This window comes from Onychostruthus taczanowskii, unplaced genomic scaffold, assembly GCF_017590055.1.
Source record: "Onychostruthus taczanowskii isolate IOZ18803 unplaced genomic scaffold, ASM1759005v1 scaffold77, whole genome shotgun sequence".
In the NCBI taxonomy this organism is placed as follows: domain Eukaryota; kingdom Metazoa; phylum Chordata; class Aves; order Passeriformes; family Passeridae; genus Onychostruthus; species Onychostruthus taczanowskii.
In genome coordinates this window covers 2,830,666-2,848,040 of record NW_024505561.1, presented here as the reverse complement: position 1 = coordinate 2,848,040, position 17,375 = coordinate 2,830,666, and the positions used below count along the sequence as shown (strand labels likewise).

Sequence of the window (17,375 nt, the reverse complement as noted above, 5' to 3'; positions counted from 1 at the left end):
ATTATTCCAAGCTAAGAAATGCAGCAGTGACTGGTGGAGTAACTCCCAGTGCCCTGGAGGAACAAACTTTCCAAGCACCTTCAAACCCCACCAATGCAAAAGAATTTTTTCTTTTGTGAAGCAGGGTGATCAAACAAGTTTTGTTGTCTTCTTCTACCTCCTCCTCCATTTTGCCATAAACCTACCCACTTATTTTGAAGTTTGCTCCCTAGTTTATAAATACTCTGGGACAGAGCTGCTTTGTGCTTTGTGTTTGCACAGTGCCAATTACAGACTAGAAGCCAATAATAGGCAATCAGCTTTTGTTCAGGTTTCACTGGTTCCTGATAAGTGCAAATAGAGCACAATGCCTCTGGTCGGTTCCTTTGTGGAGCACTGCATCAGAGAGATGTATTGCCCTAAATAAGTGAATATAGATGACAGCTGAGCAGTGAAAACATCTCAGGGAGCAGAATCAGATTGACAAATGTCCTAAGCACCCTACAGAGATATACTTTCCTTCCAGTCCTTGTCAGTTCTAAAATTTCTGTGGTTTATAGTAAAGATGAAAGCGGCACACATTTTCCAATGCAAATATAGTTTTATCCTTCAAGACAAAGGATGTAACATTTTGGCTATAACTGGAATTAAAATTTAGATATGGAATTCAATAGTATATGAACTACTGTAAAAAACAAGCCAAACTTAAAAGCTGCTAATGGTCAAATTGCCAGATCTCAGTGCAGATATCTGAAGCCCATGAGAATTGAATCCTCTATGCAACAAGGCCAGTTAATCTGCTTACTTATCTGACATTAAGTACCCAAAGTGTAGGATTTTAGGCTGAAATAGCAGCTATTGGGAAACAAACGCTAAGTAGATAAGAAAAGCTTTCTCACAACATTTTTAACTTCCTCAATCCAATTAAAAGCAGTGCTTCTCCTCTCCCACAAGCTGCTGCACTGCTTGTTTTTCACATGCCCTGCTTCTTCCCTTTCAGGACTTGTGTCCTTTGCCAGAGCAACAGGCATTCAGAAGAGTGGTATAAGGACACCGGTAAAAGAAGTAGCTTTAAAAAAATATTTCATATTACAACAATGATTAATATATGAGCTAATCACAAAGATAAATGGACCAATAAGAACATCACTGTTACTATTTTGTCTGTATTTTAGGACAAAAAAAAATTTAAAATAGTTCAGACTGTGTATTTTAGACTAGTAAGGTAGATTACTTAAGGCAGCAGATTTGGGATAAAGCACTTGTGTTACCTTATCCCAACTCATGTTGCCATATGTTGCAAAATCCCCCAAAACTTCTTGTACCAGTAGGATGTAATTTCCATAAACTTTTTCTGACATTTTCTTTCTAAAGTATTTGACAGTCTGTTTCTAATAGGAGGAAGTTCTGTTGGCCTCATGAAGTCTGACTCTGATGTAATTCCATCAAAATCTGTGGAGTTTCCCTGGCATTGAAACTGAAGTAATTTAGGAATTACTCAGGCTTTGCATTTCTTAGATTTTGCCAGTAGGAACTTGGAACTAGCAACTCAAAAATTACTTTTAATTGCATCCGGAGATCCCCATTTACTTTCAAAGATACAATCTTCATCGTCACACACTCTGGATCAGCATACTTGCATTCATGTTTAGAAGCTCAATTACGCATCAATTACATGGGGGAATTTTAAATGAGATTTGCTGTTCCTTTTGTTTTGTGGATTTGACTAAAACATTCTGTTTATTTTGGTGTCACTTTCATAGCTGGCATGACTGATTTATCTGATGACTAATTTATTTGACTCCAGCCAGACATATACTGCCAACATCACAACAAAGGGCTCCTTTGGAAAGGGTTTATAGAGTTTCAGTTCACTCTAACTATTAAGCACTTTATGAAAATGTCCATTGATTCCTAAGAGCTGCCTGGTAATGATATAGCCTTCAAAACTGAGCTTAACCAGCCCTTCCTCTTGATTAGCCTTTTTGCCCACTGTAATTACTTCTCCACCAGCCTGGGATTTGTGGAAGGCCTTTCAAGAAGTGAAGCATCTTTAACAAGGGAAACAAAGGACAACTTGAATTTGTGTGCACACATGAGCACAAGGACTATGTTTTATGTTAAAGCTTGCTCAAAGGAATACATGGCAGGCTGGTTTTGAAATAGCTGGCACTACCTCTTGCTTGAGTGAGATGCAGGCTCTCAGCAAGTACCTATCAAGAGACTTGTTTTCCATACTCACACTCATCACCACACTATAGCTAAAGAACATGGAGTTCAGTGGGGCACCGGGGCTGTGTGGAAAGAGGGGGTGACAAGGCTTTTCACATCAGGGACAGCCTGAGTCCTGGTGAGATAAAGGTATATTCAGTGAAGACTGAATGACGTGGGGTGAAGAGGGGCTCCTAGATCGGAGGTGACCATTTAAAGGCTGCAGTGCTTTGCCCCTGCACCAGCTTTTGATGAAAGTGTTGCCCCCTTCAGGCAAAAACTAGGAGAAAGGAGATATGTGAAATATGGAAAAATTATCTGCAGAAGCACAGAAGGACATTGCTTTCCATATGCTCTCATGTTTGGATTGAAAGTTCTAGGAATGAATTACATCCAACTGATTTGAGGTATGGGGATCCACCTGTAGGTAGCTTCTGAGTCAGGATAGGACTCATTTGAATCCTGCTTAGTATGTCCATATCTTCACTAATCATCCCTCTGCTTTACTGTCAATTGGCATGTCTAGACTGCTCCTCTGACCTGCTGTAGGCATGTCTCAGGGATAAGACAGAAGCTGTCCCAGAAGGTTCCCTTCTCCTGTTGCCTATAAAGTCATCACAGGGTGATTAGCTAAATCACAACGTTTTACAGCACTGATGTCTAAAGTGGTCTGGGATAAATCCTAAACCTCTGCTTAAGATCCAGTGCTGCAATTTTAGCACCTCCAGCTTCAGGTGCCTGATGAACCCGGATAACATCTCCCAGGCAGGAAAAAAGGGCAACTGTAGGATCCACACCATCCAGGATTCTTATATGTGATAGAAGAAGGATAATATATAGCTGGAGTACTTCAAGGAGTTTGGCCTATATTGTCTTTCCCTGCCCCCTGGGCCCCCCTTCTCGTTTGGACTCTTTCAGATATGCTAGCAGAATAGAATGTTTGGCAGTAAAAATAGCATGGAGAAATGAAATAGGATGAATGTGAGCTTGCTGCCTTTGTTTAGGGCTGTCCTCTCTCGGCAACATCTAGGCCAAATCATGGGCATCAAATGTGTTGCACAGAGCGCAATGCTCTGTAATCACAAAGCAAAATGCCCTCTCCAAATTCAGAAAAAAAGTAGGAAATACTTCTAAAAAAACTGCAAGAGGATTTAATACCAACCGGCCTTTGCAGATCAAAAATTTACTGAAAGACCTTTATAGGCCAAAGGCAACTGGCAAGTGGACACTAGCTGCTGCATAAATTGTATTTTCTGAATTATGGCTTTCCACCTTAACAGGCTGTATGGGGGAGTTCCACAGACAGAAGAGGTGAGGACATCAAGAGGCACATTTCACTTCTGGCAGCTGGAACTGAACATGGGGTATAAGGCTGAGCTAATTCAGGTATCTTAGATATCATCGATATCTCAGGTATTGAAGGTAATCACAGAGTGAAACAACTACAGAGTAACAAAAGTAAGCTAAGGGTTAGAGGCAGGCTGTCCATAAAAACGGGCTGTTGCTTTTAGGATGGAATGATAAAACTGCTAATTTTTAATTCTTTCTAGTAATCCACTCTCACCATTTCCTGTGGTATTACCACTGGACATGGGGAACTGATTATACTCTTCCTGTTTTCAGCCACTTATTAAGTATTTAAAGATTATCTCAGTGCCTACAGCTAGTCTATTTTAGACTAAACAGCCTCAACTCTCCCAGTCTTTCCTCACAGAGCATGTTTCATAAACTTGAGGGATTCTAGTTGCTTTTATCTGTGTGCCCTTTCCAAGTCTTCCGCATCCTGCTTCAAATGTAGTACCCAAAGTGGACACACAACAGCAGCAGAGGCTTTGTTTGAGCCAAAAAGAAGCCATCTCACATCTTACAGACAAACGAATTTGAAAAAGGCTCGTTGTTTGTTTTTTTTTTCTTTTGCAAAACAGTACAATCTATATGCATTAACTGATTTCAACTGAGAGGATCCTGGATATTGGATTGATCCCTGCTAGTCCATCTACTCGGCCCCCATAGCTGATCAGAAGCTTGAAGGAATTCTTGTTCTGATGAGTTTCCAGTAAGTTATTTAGAAAGGAGAAGGTAGATGTTTTGAGGCAAAGGGGAGGATAGATTATAAAAATTTAAGATTACCTAAGCAACTACCAGGTCAGACATAGCACTGACCTAATTTATGATCCTGTCTCTGCTAGCAGCATGAAGGAGACACTAAGGCTGCAGGGATATTGAGAGAAAAGGAAAACAAAAAGAAATAAATCCATTTCGAAAATATTGCTGCTGGTAGAATTGAGTGAAAGCAGATGTAACCCAGTGAACTTCAAACTCTGAAGAAATGTTATTTCTTTCACTTAGTGAGAAAAGTGAGCAAGACAGTGAAAAAAGTCTCTGGCTTTAAATCCACTTTGAATGACTCATGCATAAAAGAAATAAATCTTGGTTGGGAGCAGACTTTTCCTCATCATTCCTTTTTCTTTTAAAGATCTTCTCAGGAGTCTTGTAGGTCTCAAACACATTTCTTTGCTTCCTAGTTCCTGTCCCTCGTTCAGCAGGTCTTTCCCTTCAGTGTTAAGGACTATAACCATGTGCTGTGAGTGTGTATGAGCAAGGGGATATAACATGGATTTCTGTTGCTAGATACAGATACATGATATTATCCAAGGTTCAAAACTGTAAAGAACAGGTGGCTAAAAGCACTCAGAGTCCTCACTCAGAGATAAGAGCTCTCACTCACTGTGTTGCTTAAAATGCTAGAAATTTTTGGAAATCATCTAATTTCTCCCAACTGAGCAGGTAGATTTTGCTGAAATTGAGAACGTGGGTCCAGTCCCCCTTGTATTAAAAGTAGTTGCCAAATTGTCACTATTAGGTCAAGGCAGAGCTGGCATCTTGCAAGCTCACTTTCTGCTTTCCTAATGATCTGATGTGTTTTGGATGGCTGTATTTTTTCAGGAGTTCTCTTCCTGCCCCATGACCCAGCTGTTGTACACCAGACTCGCTTTCCTTGTCTGCAGGTGTTTTATCTCCTTGCAAACTGTTCCCAGGAGAAAGCCATCCCTATCTCCCAGACTCTCCTTTCACTGCCTTGTATCTGAGGCTTGCACACACAGACCTTGCTGATAAGTGAAAATCTTATCAGATGGCCTTGACAACCTGTGGTGTCCTAGGCTGCCTTGGGCTTGCCCTTAGGCCTCTGCAGTAACCAGAGCAATCACCTCACTGCAGCACAAGCAGTGAGTGACCTTAGGAAGCACTCAGACATTTGCATATTGCATACATAAAAATAATAATAAATGTTGGTGGGATGTGGAGCCTTATCAACAGGCTCCACAAAAGCTCCTTCATTTGTTTATAAGGAACTGCAGACCAGAGATGCCTGAATTTGCAGACAGGAAGGGTGAGGGGGGAAAACACCTCCACTTGTTTTCTCCTTTGAACAACAACATTTTTCTTAACCTTAACCATAGAAGGTAGTGCAGCCACTTGGCAAACAGACTTGAGTGAAGTACCTTGGCTGGAAATGTTGGCTTGTTTCTGTTAACACACAGAGTGTTCTGCTCTGTGCGTGCTGAGGGCAGAGAGGGGAAGGACTCCCCACACTGCAGCTTTCTGCACCCCCCAAACACAAGTTTGCAGGGCAGCAGTTTGCCTGCAGACACACACTGCTGTCTTCAGCTGCCATCTCTCCTCCTGCCTCCCTCCCTGGTCTCCCAAGCACAGCCCCTCAAGAGGGGCCACCACCAACAGCCAGGGCAGGGGAGCTTTGCTGCTCTGAAGGATTAGCTGAGCCATGGGTTGGGGGTGCTGCACCCTCAGTGAAACCCAGGACAAAGTATGGCTATGGCAGTGCAGGATGTCCTGGCTGTGGAGGGAATCAGAACCTTGAGGCACAAGAGGCACCGACACTTGAAAACGCTGCATTTTTGCATTTCTGCAAATAACTGAGTTTCTAGGGACAATATTAAGTAAGCACAATATTGGAGGTTTTGTAATAGCCACTGAGTAAAACAAAATTATGTGTGGCCTGAGGATGTTGAAAGGTGGGGTAAATTAAAGTTGTCCATTGCATTAATTTTGCTGGAATATAGTTTATAGGAATATAGTTTATGCTTTGTTAGGTGGAACATTTCCATTAAAAATACAATATGGAAAAGCCAGATGCCATTAATGATTAGTCAGTTAGTTAGTTAATTAAATTACCTCTTTCCCCCACTTTGTGAGATAACTATTTCTGTTATTACCAAAAGATGGCTGACTCAGGGCCCAGGATGTGGTGTGATGTTTGCTGGCATGAGATGCCAGCCTGGGGCAGCAGCTTGGGCATGTGGTGAGCTTGCAATGGAGAAGTTGTTTATATATCCCAAGAGTCCTGCTCTCCTGGTGGCTCAATAAATACCACAGAGAGATATGGACAGGGAGTCGCTTTCACTGTTTCTTACTGGCTGCAGTTTGGTTTCTGCTTTTGCTGCTTACAGGATGAAATATCAATAGAAAGGCTTTTATGTGACATTCTGTGTTATTTAGAGATTCATTTGTGAAAAAGGAAAAGGCAGTCTCAAAAAAAACAACATAAGATTTTGGCAGATTTCCATCTACAGAGGAAACTTAGACCTTCAGAGCTCTGGTTTCCTTTGGAAATATGATTCACTGAGCGTTGAACTGAATATGACACATCTTTGTTTCTGACTGGTATCTGCAGAAGAGTAACCTCACATCTTAGCTGGATACAAAAGTAATAGCAACTATATAAATTTGTTAGAGTGGACCTGGTAGAAAACCAGCATATATTATTCTGAAAGCACAGGAATGAGAAACTTCAAGCATTTAGTTTTGCTTCTCATTTTGACTGTCAGGTTATGCAATGGTACTCTTTCAAACACCAGCTGAGCCTGTATGATTAACTTCTTGTGGGGGCTAGAAGTAAAAATTTGGAGTCTATCCATAATAATCTTATAAAATAATATTAATGACACATCCAATTGGTGGTATACAGTTTTAAAATCTACCACATGGAAGCCTTGCTTATGGAAAACTGTTCAATAGTACAACATATCTTAGCTCAGGACATACAGTTTAAAACTTCTGTCTTTACACAGGTTAATCCTCAGGAGGTGTTCTACTAGAGCTTGATTAATTACCTCCAGATTAACACATATTTTCTTTAGAAAAGTTAACAGTAAAAAAGAAACATAACTTGAATGTTCAAATGAATGTGCCAGTAGACTTGGGCATGGTCTTCAGAAGACCATGTTTGGTACCTCTGCTTTTTTGACTGTTTCAGGTAATTTTCTAGAAAAGTAAGTGGCAAATGTCTGGATGACCAGCACAAGCTATATGAGGGGTGATATGAATGAAATGTTCTCAGGGGACTTTGCATGTACCTGAATTTCAGCATGTGCCTGGCTGAATTGAAAATAAAATGTTTTCCATTCAGCAACTGAGAAGTGCTCTGGCACTTAAGAATGTCCTACATTAAGACACAGAAATCTGATGTGATGTGCTCTCTCCTGTTTTAGGAAATGTATCCCTGAAGAGGAAAGTCATGCAGGAGACCCAGGCTTCAATGTCATCTGTGGAGAGAAGATTGGGTGGATTATGGGAACCCACTGGGCACAGCCAGAGGTCCCAAACAGTAGTGGCACCAGAACTTAGTCAAATACTCTAAAAAAGTGGGGTTCTGAGTTGCCCCTGGCAAAACCTCAGCTCCAAGCATTTGATTTGAGTCAATGAAAAACTGAAGGGAATACATTGACCAGCCTCTAAACCAGCAGAGTGTCCCATGGCACCCACTCCAGGGAAGGCTCATAAGGATAACTGGACACTGTAGGAGTTGATGCATGTGGGATATGGGGAGGAATCCCATGTGCATATCTCTAATAAAATGGCTGTGCCCCTCTAGCATTTTGCTTTACATTGCAAAACTACATGTAAGTACTATGAGAGACAGGGTAACACATGCACTAGGGGATTTAATATCCCTACTGACTGTGGAGTGATTTACTTTCTCTACCATTGTGAATGTGACTCTTACTTGCCTAGCCAACTCCATGTAATAACTGTAGGAGAGATATTTATGTACAGATATATTCTCCCTACATCTCCCCATACTCATTCTCAAGGTATTTGCTTAGCTTCTGTTCTCTGCCTTGCACTACTCCATGATGGAAAAAGAAATATTCAAGAGCTTAAATCTCAGCACTGTGAATTTCAAAATCATCAGCTTTAATGATTTACAAATTCAGTACTTCAGTCTCCTTCTCTCACCCTCTGCCTGTTACAGCTGGTTTTGCCAGGACTCCTTTCCCCTCCTGCTGCAGGGACTTGTGAAAATGAAATGGATTGTATCTCTGAACTTTGAATGAAGCTCTGGTTGTATCATGACTGCTAAAAAGATAAGAAGAGATACATTGGCCTTTGGCTCCTCAACATATGCCAGAGAGAAGCTCCCCTCACCCACATCAGTGCTCACAAGGCAGACCAAGGTACAAAACCTGTTTGAACAGAGATATTTTAAGACATTGGCTGCATACCAATTACTGCTGAGTCCTATTCATTTTGCAGTACACTCTCTGCTGCTATGTAGCAGTAATCAAAGAAAGCTAAAAGCAAAGTGGAGATAACAATCTATCCTGATGTGAATATTAGAAGATGAAAGAACGTTGTTATTAATGCCGCAATAGCAAGCTCTGCATTCCTGTCCTTGCACCAGCTGCACCACACTAACAAATAGCAGTACTTTCTACTTTTCATTTTCCCTGAATGATTTTCTTCAAATTAAGACCACTCTGAGTGGCAAAAATTTGTAAAATTGAGTGAAGAGAAGCAAAAGCAACATTACTCTTGTCTAGATACCAGATTTAGACAAAAGTGAAAAAAACCTCAGCACTGTAACCTCTGTCCTTGTCCAGTGAGAAGACAGAAGGTTCAGAGCACTAAAAGAGGATTGCAGAGGTGCTGTCAAATTGCCAGATGTAAATGAGCTAAAAAGGAGGACTGGTCTGCAAGATCTTGTGTTTTCCTGTAACTCTGAAGATTTTAAAGCAATTTCAGAATCTGCCTTTTGTAACCTTCCACCACCTTCTCCAAAACTGGCAGCAGTCTCAGAAGGCTCCATCCTCAGTGTTTTCCATCTGGCCCCATGCAGTCTAGTCCTGTAGTTCTTGGACTCCCTTTCTATATAATTCTGGCTGCAGATTCTCCAGTAGGCAGATCTCTTTCCAGTCTGCCCACAGCTCTGGACTACTCTGGTTCAAGTAATTGGCCAGAGCCAGACAGCCTGCATAGCAAACAGCAGTAAATAGTGATTCATTGTGGTTTAGATTCATGGATTTTCAGAGCATGTAGATTAAAATCATGGAATCAAAGAGCTCAAACAGAAGACAATATTTGGCAGCAGGAATCCTTGAAAACCACTTCAAAATCTTTGACCTATATGTAATCTCTGAGATCCACAAATCCAGGTTTCACAGGGTTGTTCTGCCTCTGGGGGGTTCCCTCTGGAACATACCATCTCATTGAAAATCCTGCATTTTGCCCTGTTTCTACTGCAAAGCTTCTGCTGGAGCTCCCTGTGGGAAAAATGTCTTGGATACATGGGAGTTAGCCACCTTCTTCAGTTCATATCTGTTCTGCCAGAGGCTACTTCATGAATGGCTCTGCTGCATATGAATCAATTCATTTTCTAACTTGAAACCAGCCTAATAATAAGGCATGGCATGGCTCTGATTAACCATTACCTAGACTGAACTCTTTCATTTACTTTATTCATTAATTTTTGGTGTGGGGGGCAATGATAAGCAATATAAGAGATTCCAAAAGTATTTGCTGTATAGAGTAATGATGTTTCGTGACCTCTAGTGCATTACCAGACTTCTCTGGAAACCAAATGTGTTTCAGGCTATACTGTTTGAGGGGAGAGCAGACTCAGTCATAAATGTGTTTCAGGCTATACTGTTTGAGGGGAGAGCAGACTCAGTCATCTAATGTCAGAAGAGAGGCCACGAGCTTGGAAATAACCTTACTGCAATGGATATGCAAACTGTGAGGGTGGAGAACCTTTTATTACCAGGGTTTGACATCCTATTCCTATGCATATACAAAAGAGCCCATGCTGAAATCAGCATTTCAGTCAGTCCAAATGGTGATCCTCCTGCCTGCAGAAAAATAGACAGTACTTGAAGAAATTAAGCCATGAGAATTAAGCCATTAATAAAAGTCGGAGAGGAATTCTGTCTGTGTTCCATGGTCATCTTTTCAAAATTTGAGTTATTGATCCTAATGTATATTTCCTTCCATATTGACACAACTTTGCCAATGCTGTTTTGACTCGGGTTTTCTGAGTCACCAAACAGATGCTGTACTCATTGAACAGAAAAGCTCAACAGAGGGGTGGCTCAGCCTAACGAACATGGATCAATCATACCTCCCTTCACTTTGCCCTTTTCCTAGAAGGATTTGCTTGCTACAGGAAAGTTCTTTGGCACAGTTGTCCTCTAACCTTAATATTGGATCCTGTGTTCTGTTTTTGGCTGTGGTAGAGTTATATTTTTTTTCCTAGTAGCTGGTACTATGCTGTGTTCTGTATTCAGAATGAAAATAACATTGATAACCCCCTGATGTTCTTCTAGTTGTGGCTAAGTACTGTTTATCAAGGACTTTACTGTTTCCCATGCTTTACCAGTGAGGAAGTGCACAAGAAGCTGGAAGAAAACAGAGATGAACCAAAATAGATAGCCAAAGGGACATCCCATACCACAGACATATTCAGCATATAAACTGGGGGGGGGGCATTGTCTGTGAGTTGGGTTTTACTCTTTTCTCTCTTTTTCCTATTGTTATTATAGTTACTGCTATTGTTATGTTTTGTTTTATTTCAATTGTTAAATTGTTCCTACCTCAGCCTATGGGTAGTGCCTTTTCCTGAGTCTCCTCCCCATCCCACCGAGGGTGTTTGGAGAGTGAGTGACCAGCTGCGTGCTTACCAGCTGGGGTTAATGTGGCTCTGTCCCTTTGACTACCCGGAAGAGCCTCCGGCAGAGTCCCCTGTGGCTGACCAGAAGGAAGCCGTCCCGGTGGATTTCTCCCTTCCTGATGACAGCTGGAGCCAATCACCCCGGGTTGACAGTCCAGCCCCTTCCCTTGCCATCCCCCCAAAAGCGCGCACAGCTGCTGCTTGCCCCGGCTCTGGCCATAGTTCAACCTCTTCTCTCCTGTGACTACTCCCCCGGGGGCAGCCGGGGCGAGGCACAGCCGCCTTTCCAGGGAGCTGGCGGCGGGCTGTCCCCAGCCGGGCGGGCGGCACCACCCCGGGGCACGGCCGGCGCCTCCCCGGGGCCGCTCCTGCAGCACCATGGAGAGGGGAGCGCGCCCGCCTGCCCCGGCCCGGGCGGGACGGCAGCGGGCACGGCACGGCACGGCACGGCACGGCACGGCACGGCACGGCACGGCGATCTGCCAAGCAGCAGGCAGCAGGAGCGCAGCTCCATCCCCAAGGCTCACGCAGCCTAACCCCCTGCAAACCCACTCAGGATGGGTATAAAGCCATGGTATAAAGCCATGGTGTTGGCTTCTGGGGGTTTAGCACTAAGTGCCCTCCTCTAAGGCTGAGGAGAAGCCTGGCCTTGGCTGCCGCGTGTGTATCTGGCTGGCTTGTCGCCTTGCACCAAACAAATGCATAGTGTGCTTTCCCTGGCAGTAAGTTTCTGTCAAGTAAAGGGCACTCTCGTGTCAGTCCTTTCCTGCTGTAGAGGCTGAATTCTCTGGCAAAATTGCTAGTGTCACCCTGAAGCCCAGCTAGAATTGCCCCCCACACCCTGATGAACCCAAATGGTGTTTGACTATGCAAGGCTGCTCTGGGTACAGGTGCTGCAATAGCAGTTTTCTCATATCAGCTTCCTTCTGCTGCTTATCTGCATTGCAATGGCGGTATCATGAAAAGGCAGCCCTGCATCAGTTTGCTGATGTGACCCAGAGCAGCTGTGCATTGCCTGCTCCATATTGGCTGCCATCAGGATAGCAGTATTTGCCCCATCAGGCTCTGCCAAAACAGGCACTGACAAGATGCCAGCAGGAGATTTGAGGCTCAAAAAAGCAAAGGTTTAAGGAAGCAGATTTCTCTTAGTTTCTTTTACACCCCCCTGAACTCATGGTATGGAATACCAGAACATACAGGAGTCATAAAGCAGTGCAAGGCATGCAGAATGCCAAACTAATTGTTTGAAGAAGCCGAGTAGCTGTCCTGACAGACTAAGGAAGTGTCACAGAAAATGGATGTAGACACAGCTCAGTTGGCTAGTTACAATTCTGTACTTTATATGAATGAAACAGCTCTGTGTAACATCACTGAAGTCAAAATACCTAAATAAAGTGTCTAAGCCATGCTTGATAGCTAAAAGATGGTTCTTGTCAAATCTGGGTAATTCTGTCATTGTAAGAATTTAGAATTATATCCATGAGAAGAATGGAAAAAGAGGTTAACTATTACCTGTAAGCATTGGAGAGTCAGCAGGAGGCAGGCTGGGTTCAAATGCTGCCATAAAAAGTCAGTATCTTTCTGGAGTTCATGACTCCAGAGTTTCAATTCTCAAGCTCATGCTTTGAAGGTTCTTTATGAATCTTTCTTGCTGATAAGGACTGAGTGGTTAGTCAAAGGTTACTCTTTTTGAAAAAATGTTGTCTCACTGCTAGTTTTAATTTCTGGCATTTATTGGCTGTGTGAGTTTGTGCTTGTGAATAATGGTGTCTTGGTTTTAGTCATACAATTTCCATGGGTGTAGCTGATGCTCTGATAATCATAACCAAGTTAACTGAAGAGACAATATTCCCAGATAATATTTAGCTTGAAGCTTGTTGTATTTGTGTCAGATCTGATGAATGACTTTGTTGCATACTTCTCCCAAAGCAGTTGATTTAATAAAAGATATTGCTTCTTTCCACAAACATTGCCTTAAATGACTGTAGATACAATGCTATTACTATTCAGGATCTCCCTCTAAGATCTTTCAGCTGAATGTTTCAGTCACTGCAGCAGAGCACACTGTGGCTGGACATGTGAATGCACATGTACATTTGGCAACAGCCCAACTGCTTTGGTTACTGTTAGCAGTGTGGCTCTGCTAATCCAGACTTCCAGAAACATAAATCTCTCTCTCAACATCTGTACCTAGGCTGGGTTGCAGAAGCTGAGCTTTCCTATGCTCCTATCAGCACAACTAGTCCTCAAGCTGAAAGTCAGTTTTGGCAAATATCTACATATTGCCTACACTGCAGGGTAATCCTGCTCAGAGCAAGGCCTCTGGAATCTTTTGTTTCCTTTTTTTTTTTTTCTGTGAAAAACAGAAAAAAAAACCCTTAAAAATTCATAGACCCCCTTTTGAAGCCTCCCCTTCAAAATCCTCACAAAAATTGCAATTAAACATTTAATGATCAAATGAATCTTCCTTGGAGTAGGAGTGACACTAATATGTAAGCTGTTGCTGCTACTGTCGCTGTTACTGCTAATACTTTCTGTAGGGCAGCCTGAAGATGGAAAGATAGGAATGGAATGAGGAACTTGTGTAATTTGTCTTTGTCTATAGGAAAAATTCCAAATAGGTTCCATAAAAAGACGAACGTGCAGAAGAGAAGTTATATTGCCAGCTCTCTCTGGCCTCAGTATGCAAGTTATGATATATTGAAGCTCTGAGGACAGAGGGTTCATTACTTCTTTAATCTGAGCATTTTATCATTTTACAATCCATGACTGAGTGACAGTGCAAAGCCCTTTCCCTGTTAAATTCTTGTTTTCCTTGGATTATCAGGAGTTTATGTTTAGCAGGTTTTCCAAACTGACTACCTCACTCTTTCCCAGTAGTGCTTGTGCTACATGTAACATTATCCTTTGCTGGTGCACGCACTGGCAAGTTAAAATTAGACTTCCTAAATGTCATTACATCAGCTTGTTACTCTCTTACTTGAACAAGAGTATGCTACTTTAATTAATGAATTTCTACTCTATATTCCTCTAAAAAACAAACTTGCAAAATCTTACTCAGATGCTTAAGTATATATTTATACAATGCATACATAACATGCATTTTCTGTTTATTCAAATTTCAATCTGCCAGTGATGAAAATAATAGTAACAATACAAAGTGGCAAATAGATTACATCTGATTATTCTAAAAGCAGATTTTGCGCTACTAACAATAGCAATAATGGTACTTTCTAGTTACTTTACATTGCTTTAAACAATGCCTGAGAAAAGCTGATTTTCTTCCTTTAAATCTTGGCAGAAATAATGTGTAAATGGCTATTTACAAAATATAATATTCACTTTTCAAAAATATGTGTGAGTTTCTGCACCTTTTAAGTAATTTTTGATTAACAGCATTCTTTAAAAGAAATAAAACCCTTCTTATCCATTCACATTTCTCACGGGTGATGTGTGATTGTTTGAAACAGGGCATCATGAAATATGTAGAGAAATTATCTCAAAATTGTATGTACATGTAAGAGTTGATCTGTATGTCACAGCACGTAGTCTGATGTGTCAGGGGCATGAGAGGCAAAAAAAGGTAAGGGTCTGGAACATCCCCAAGCTTCCCTGCTTCCATGTACGTGTCAGTCTACGACCCTGTCTATGTGATATACCGTACGGTAACAACCATGCAATGTTACATTTTCTATTTCAATCAGCCACTGGCTGTTATTATCTTAACAGAACTGTGCTTCTTTCTGGTCTCATAAAAGCTTTGGGAGACTGGTTCTGTCTAGCCTGGGTTTATTTTCTGGCTCCCTAAAAGACTGGTGTCTTAATGCATTTTTTCCTACTCTAGTCTGACTCCATCTCGCTTGTGTGCTGTGCACCCCAGGGAGAGCAGTCCTTCTGCCCTCATGAGTGTCCACACACAGTTTCACTGAAAACACTACCTGGCCTACTATCACAAGGCTTAACAGCAAACAAAACCAAACCTCTTCATTTACTGCTTTACGTATAGAGAGAAACACAAAACACATTGCATGGTACACTTACGGCTAGCCCCTATCTCTGAGAAAAGCTGTTTCTGACATAAGGCAAGAAGCCTCCATTGGTTTTTACACTCTGATAGATGGCTTACAAAGCTAGCACTTTAAATTGAAATGGACATTCTGAAACAGCACACCTTTTATCTTTGAAATTAAAATATTAGCCCATTATACAAGCAAGTATATACACTAGCACTTAATTCCTAGTATATGAGTATTTGCACAGATGCTCATATTCGTGGATGTGGTTATTTGCTCTCTGATTTTTTCAGACACTAAAAAGAGCACCAATAGCTGTCACAGACCTTGTATCTTTCTCTGCCTCACCGTCCAGCAAGCACGATGCTCATTTTGGCATGGAAATTAGAGCTGTAAGACAGTTTAGTCCATTTCTCTGCTAACAGTGGTTTGACAGCTTATTGCTGGCACTATATCCAGTATACTTATCACATATTACCAACCACAGAGTAGAACTTACTGTCTTTCTTGGAATACACATCATTCCGACAAAGTTGTTTCTGATATTCTGCCTGCAAAATCGTTTACTTATATTCATCACAATGCTTTAAACAAAATCTCTTGCACAAGCCAAAATAATCTCTTACTCCTCAGGCTCTCATCTTGCAATACACATGGTTTTCCATGAGTTCCAGTTAAATTATGCTTCCTTACCTTCTACTTTGAAGATGGTAAGGTGAGGTCTGCAGTGAAAAGCCCCGAGTGCGTTGCCAGCACAGTTCATCCAAAGACCCTGGAAGACCCAGGTTGCAGTGATAACAGATGATGCTCGACTAGTGACTTTCCACTCATTTGATGCAGTAGCAGCAATAGCAGCTCCCAGCCCACAGAAACAAAATATGAAAGCTATAATCTGTATTGCCAGCATGTTTCTCTGTAAACCAGGGACTTCCTAATGCCACTGTGTGGAGAGAAAAGCACTTCAGTCACGTGTGTAAGCAAAAAGGCATAACATAAGCAAATTATACTTGAACAAGTTCAGTACCACTTGCTACAGAAAGTTAATGTGGCTGAAAGAAATTTTCATGGTTGAGTGATTTAAGAAAGGTCCTAGGCATTATGAATATTTAGAAAGAAAGTCAAGGTACAACTTTGTAGGAATTAATTACTAGTACTTACTTACTAATTTCTAATTGTAAAAATTAATTGTTTTCTTTTTTTTTTTCGACAAAGTATTCCAGTTAATGCTTAATTTTTAGTTAATTGGAAACTTACAACCATTCCATCTAGCAAAATAGGTTCAGAGTCCAAACTGTACAGTGCTATTTAACGGATTACCACAACATTTTAGGAGGATCACACAACACTTGAAAAATAACTCATTGAAAGGCTGTGAAATTAATTCAGGCATAACCAGCCACCATGCAAACAGCTCTAAAACTGGAGGAGGTAGCGTCTGTGGATATATTTGTCAAATGGCAGATCTAGAACAACAAGAGAAACAGCGAGTGGTCCCTGAGCAGCGACACAGCTGCAGCAGTCAGCAGAATGAGCCTCATGCAGCTCCACTGAGACTTTTCACTTGGCCACTGTAGAAAAGGTACTGCTTCTTACACTCTGCATGAAATACTTAGTGCAGGAATATCTGTCCCACCACCGATTAGCTCCTGCAACCTCATGCCATGAAGAAACCTCAAGTATGCAACTGACTTAGCAAAATGTCATCTTTGAAGCAGCAGACACTGACAGCACCACACAGCAACAGCTATTCTAATTCAGTTCCTGAGTATACAATCATTACTAGACTGGGACATACACACAATTTTGCAGACATGTGCAGCCTTCACTCTTAAAATTCCCAACTTCCAGCTGTATTTACACTTTTCCTCATACTTTTGGCCTCCTCCCTAAAGAAGGAGCAAACTCCTTTTCTCTTTGGTGCTAGTGTATGCCATTTGGTGACATGAAATTATCCTGAATATTGGGTGTGCACCTTCACTTTTGACAGTAACAGTGGTCTGTATTTTTCCCTTTGGGTACTTCAAGAGTTGATTCTCCCTGTTACTTCTGTGATAAAATCCCACACTGAACATTGGCATTGAAATTTTTCCATAGACTTTGCACAGCTCATAGAAGGGTTAAACAAGGGTGCTAAAACATCACTAATATTCCATGTAAAGAGCAAGAGGAGTTTCTGAAACTGTCCTGTTGAACCATCATCTGGTACT

At 41.6% G+C, this 17,375-nt stretch overlaps 1 protein-coding gene across 1 annotated transcript in view; it reads right to left on the bottom strand.

Moving 5' to 3' along the window:
• The window catches only part of CLDN10 (claudin 10), a 53,933-nt gene extending 37,858 nt beyond the window's left edge, over nucleotides 1–16,075 (bottom strand). The window contains exon 1 of the mRNA XM_041423379.1: nucleotides 15,862–16,075. Within this exon, the coding sequence (XP_041279313.1) occupies nucleotides 15,862–16,075 (214 nt within the window). The remainder of the gene's footprint in view (nucleotides 1–15,861) is intronic.
• Nucleotides 16,076–17,375: the final 1,300 nt, after the last annotated feature.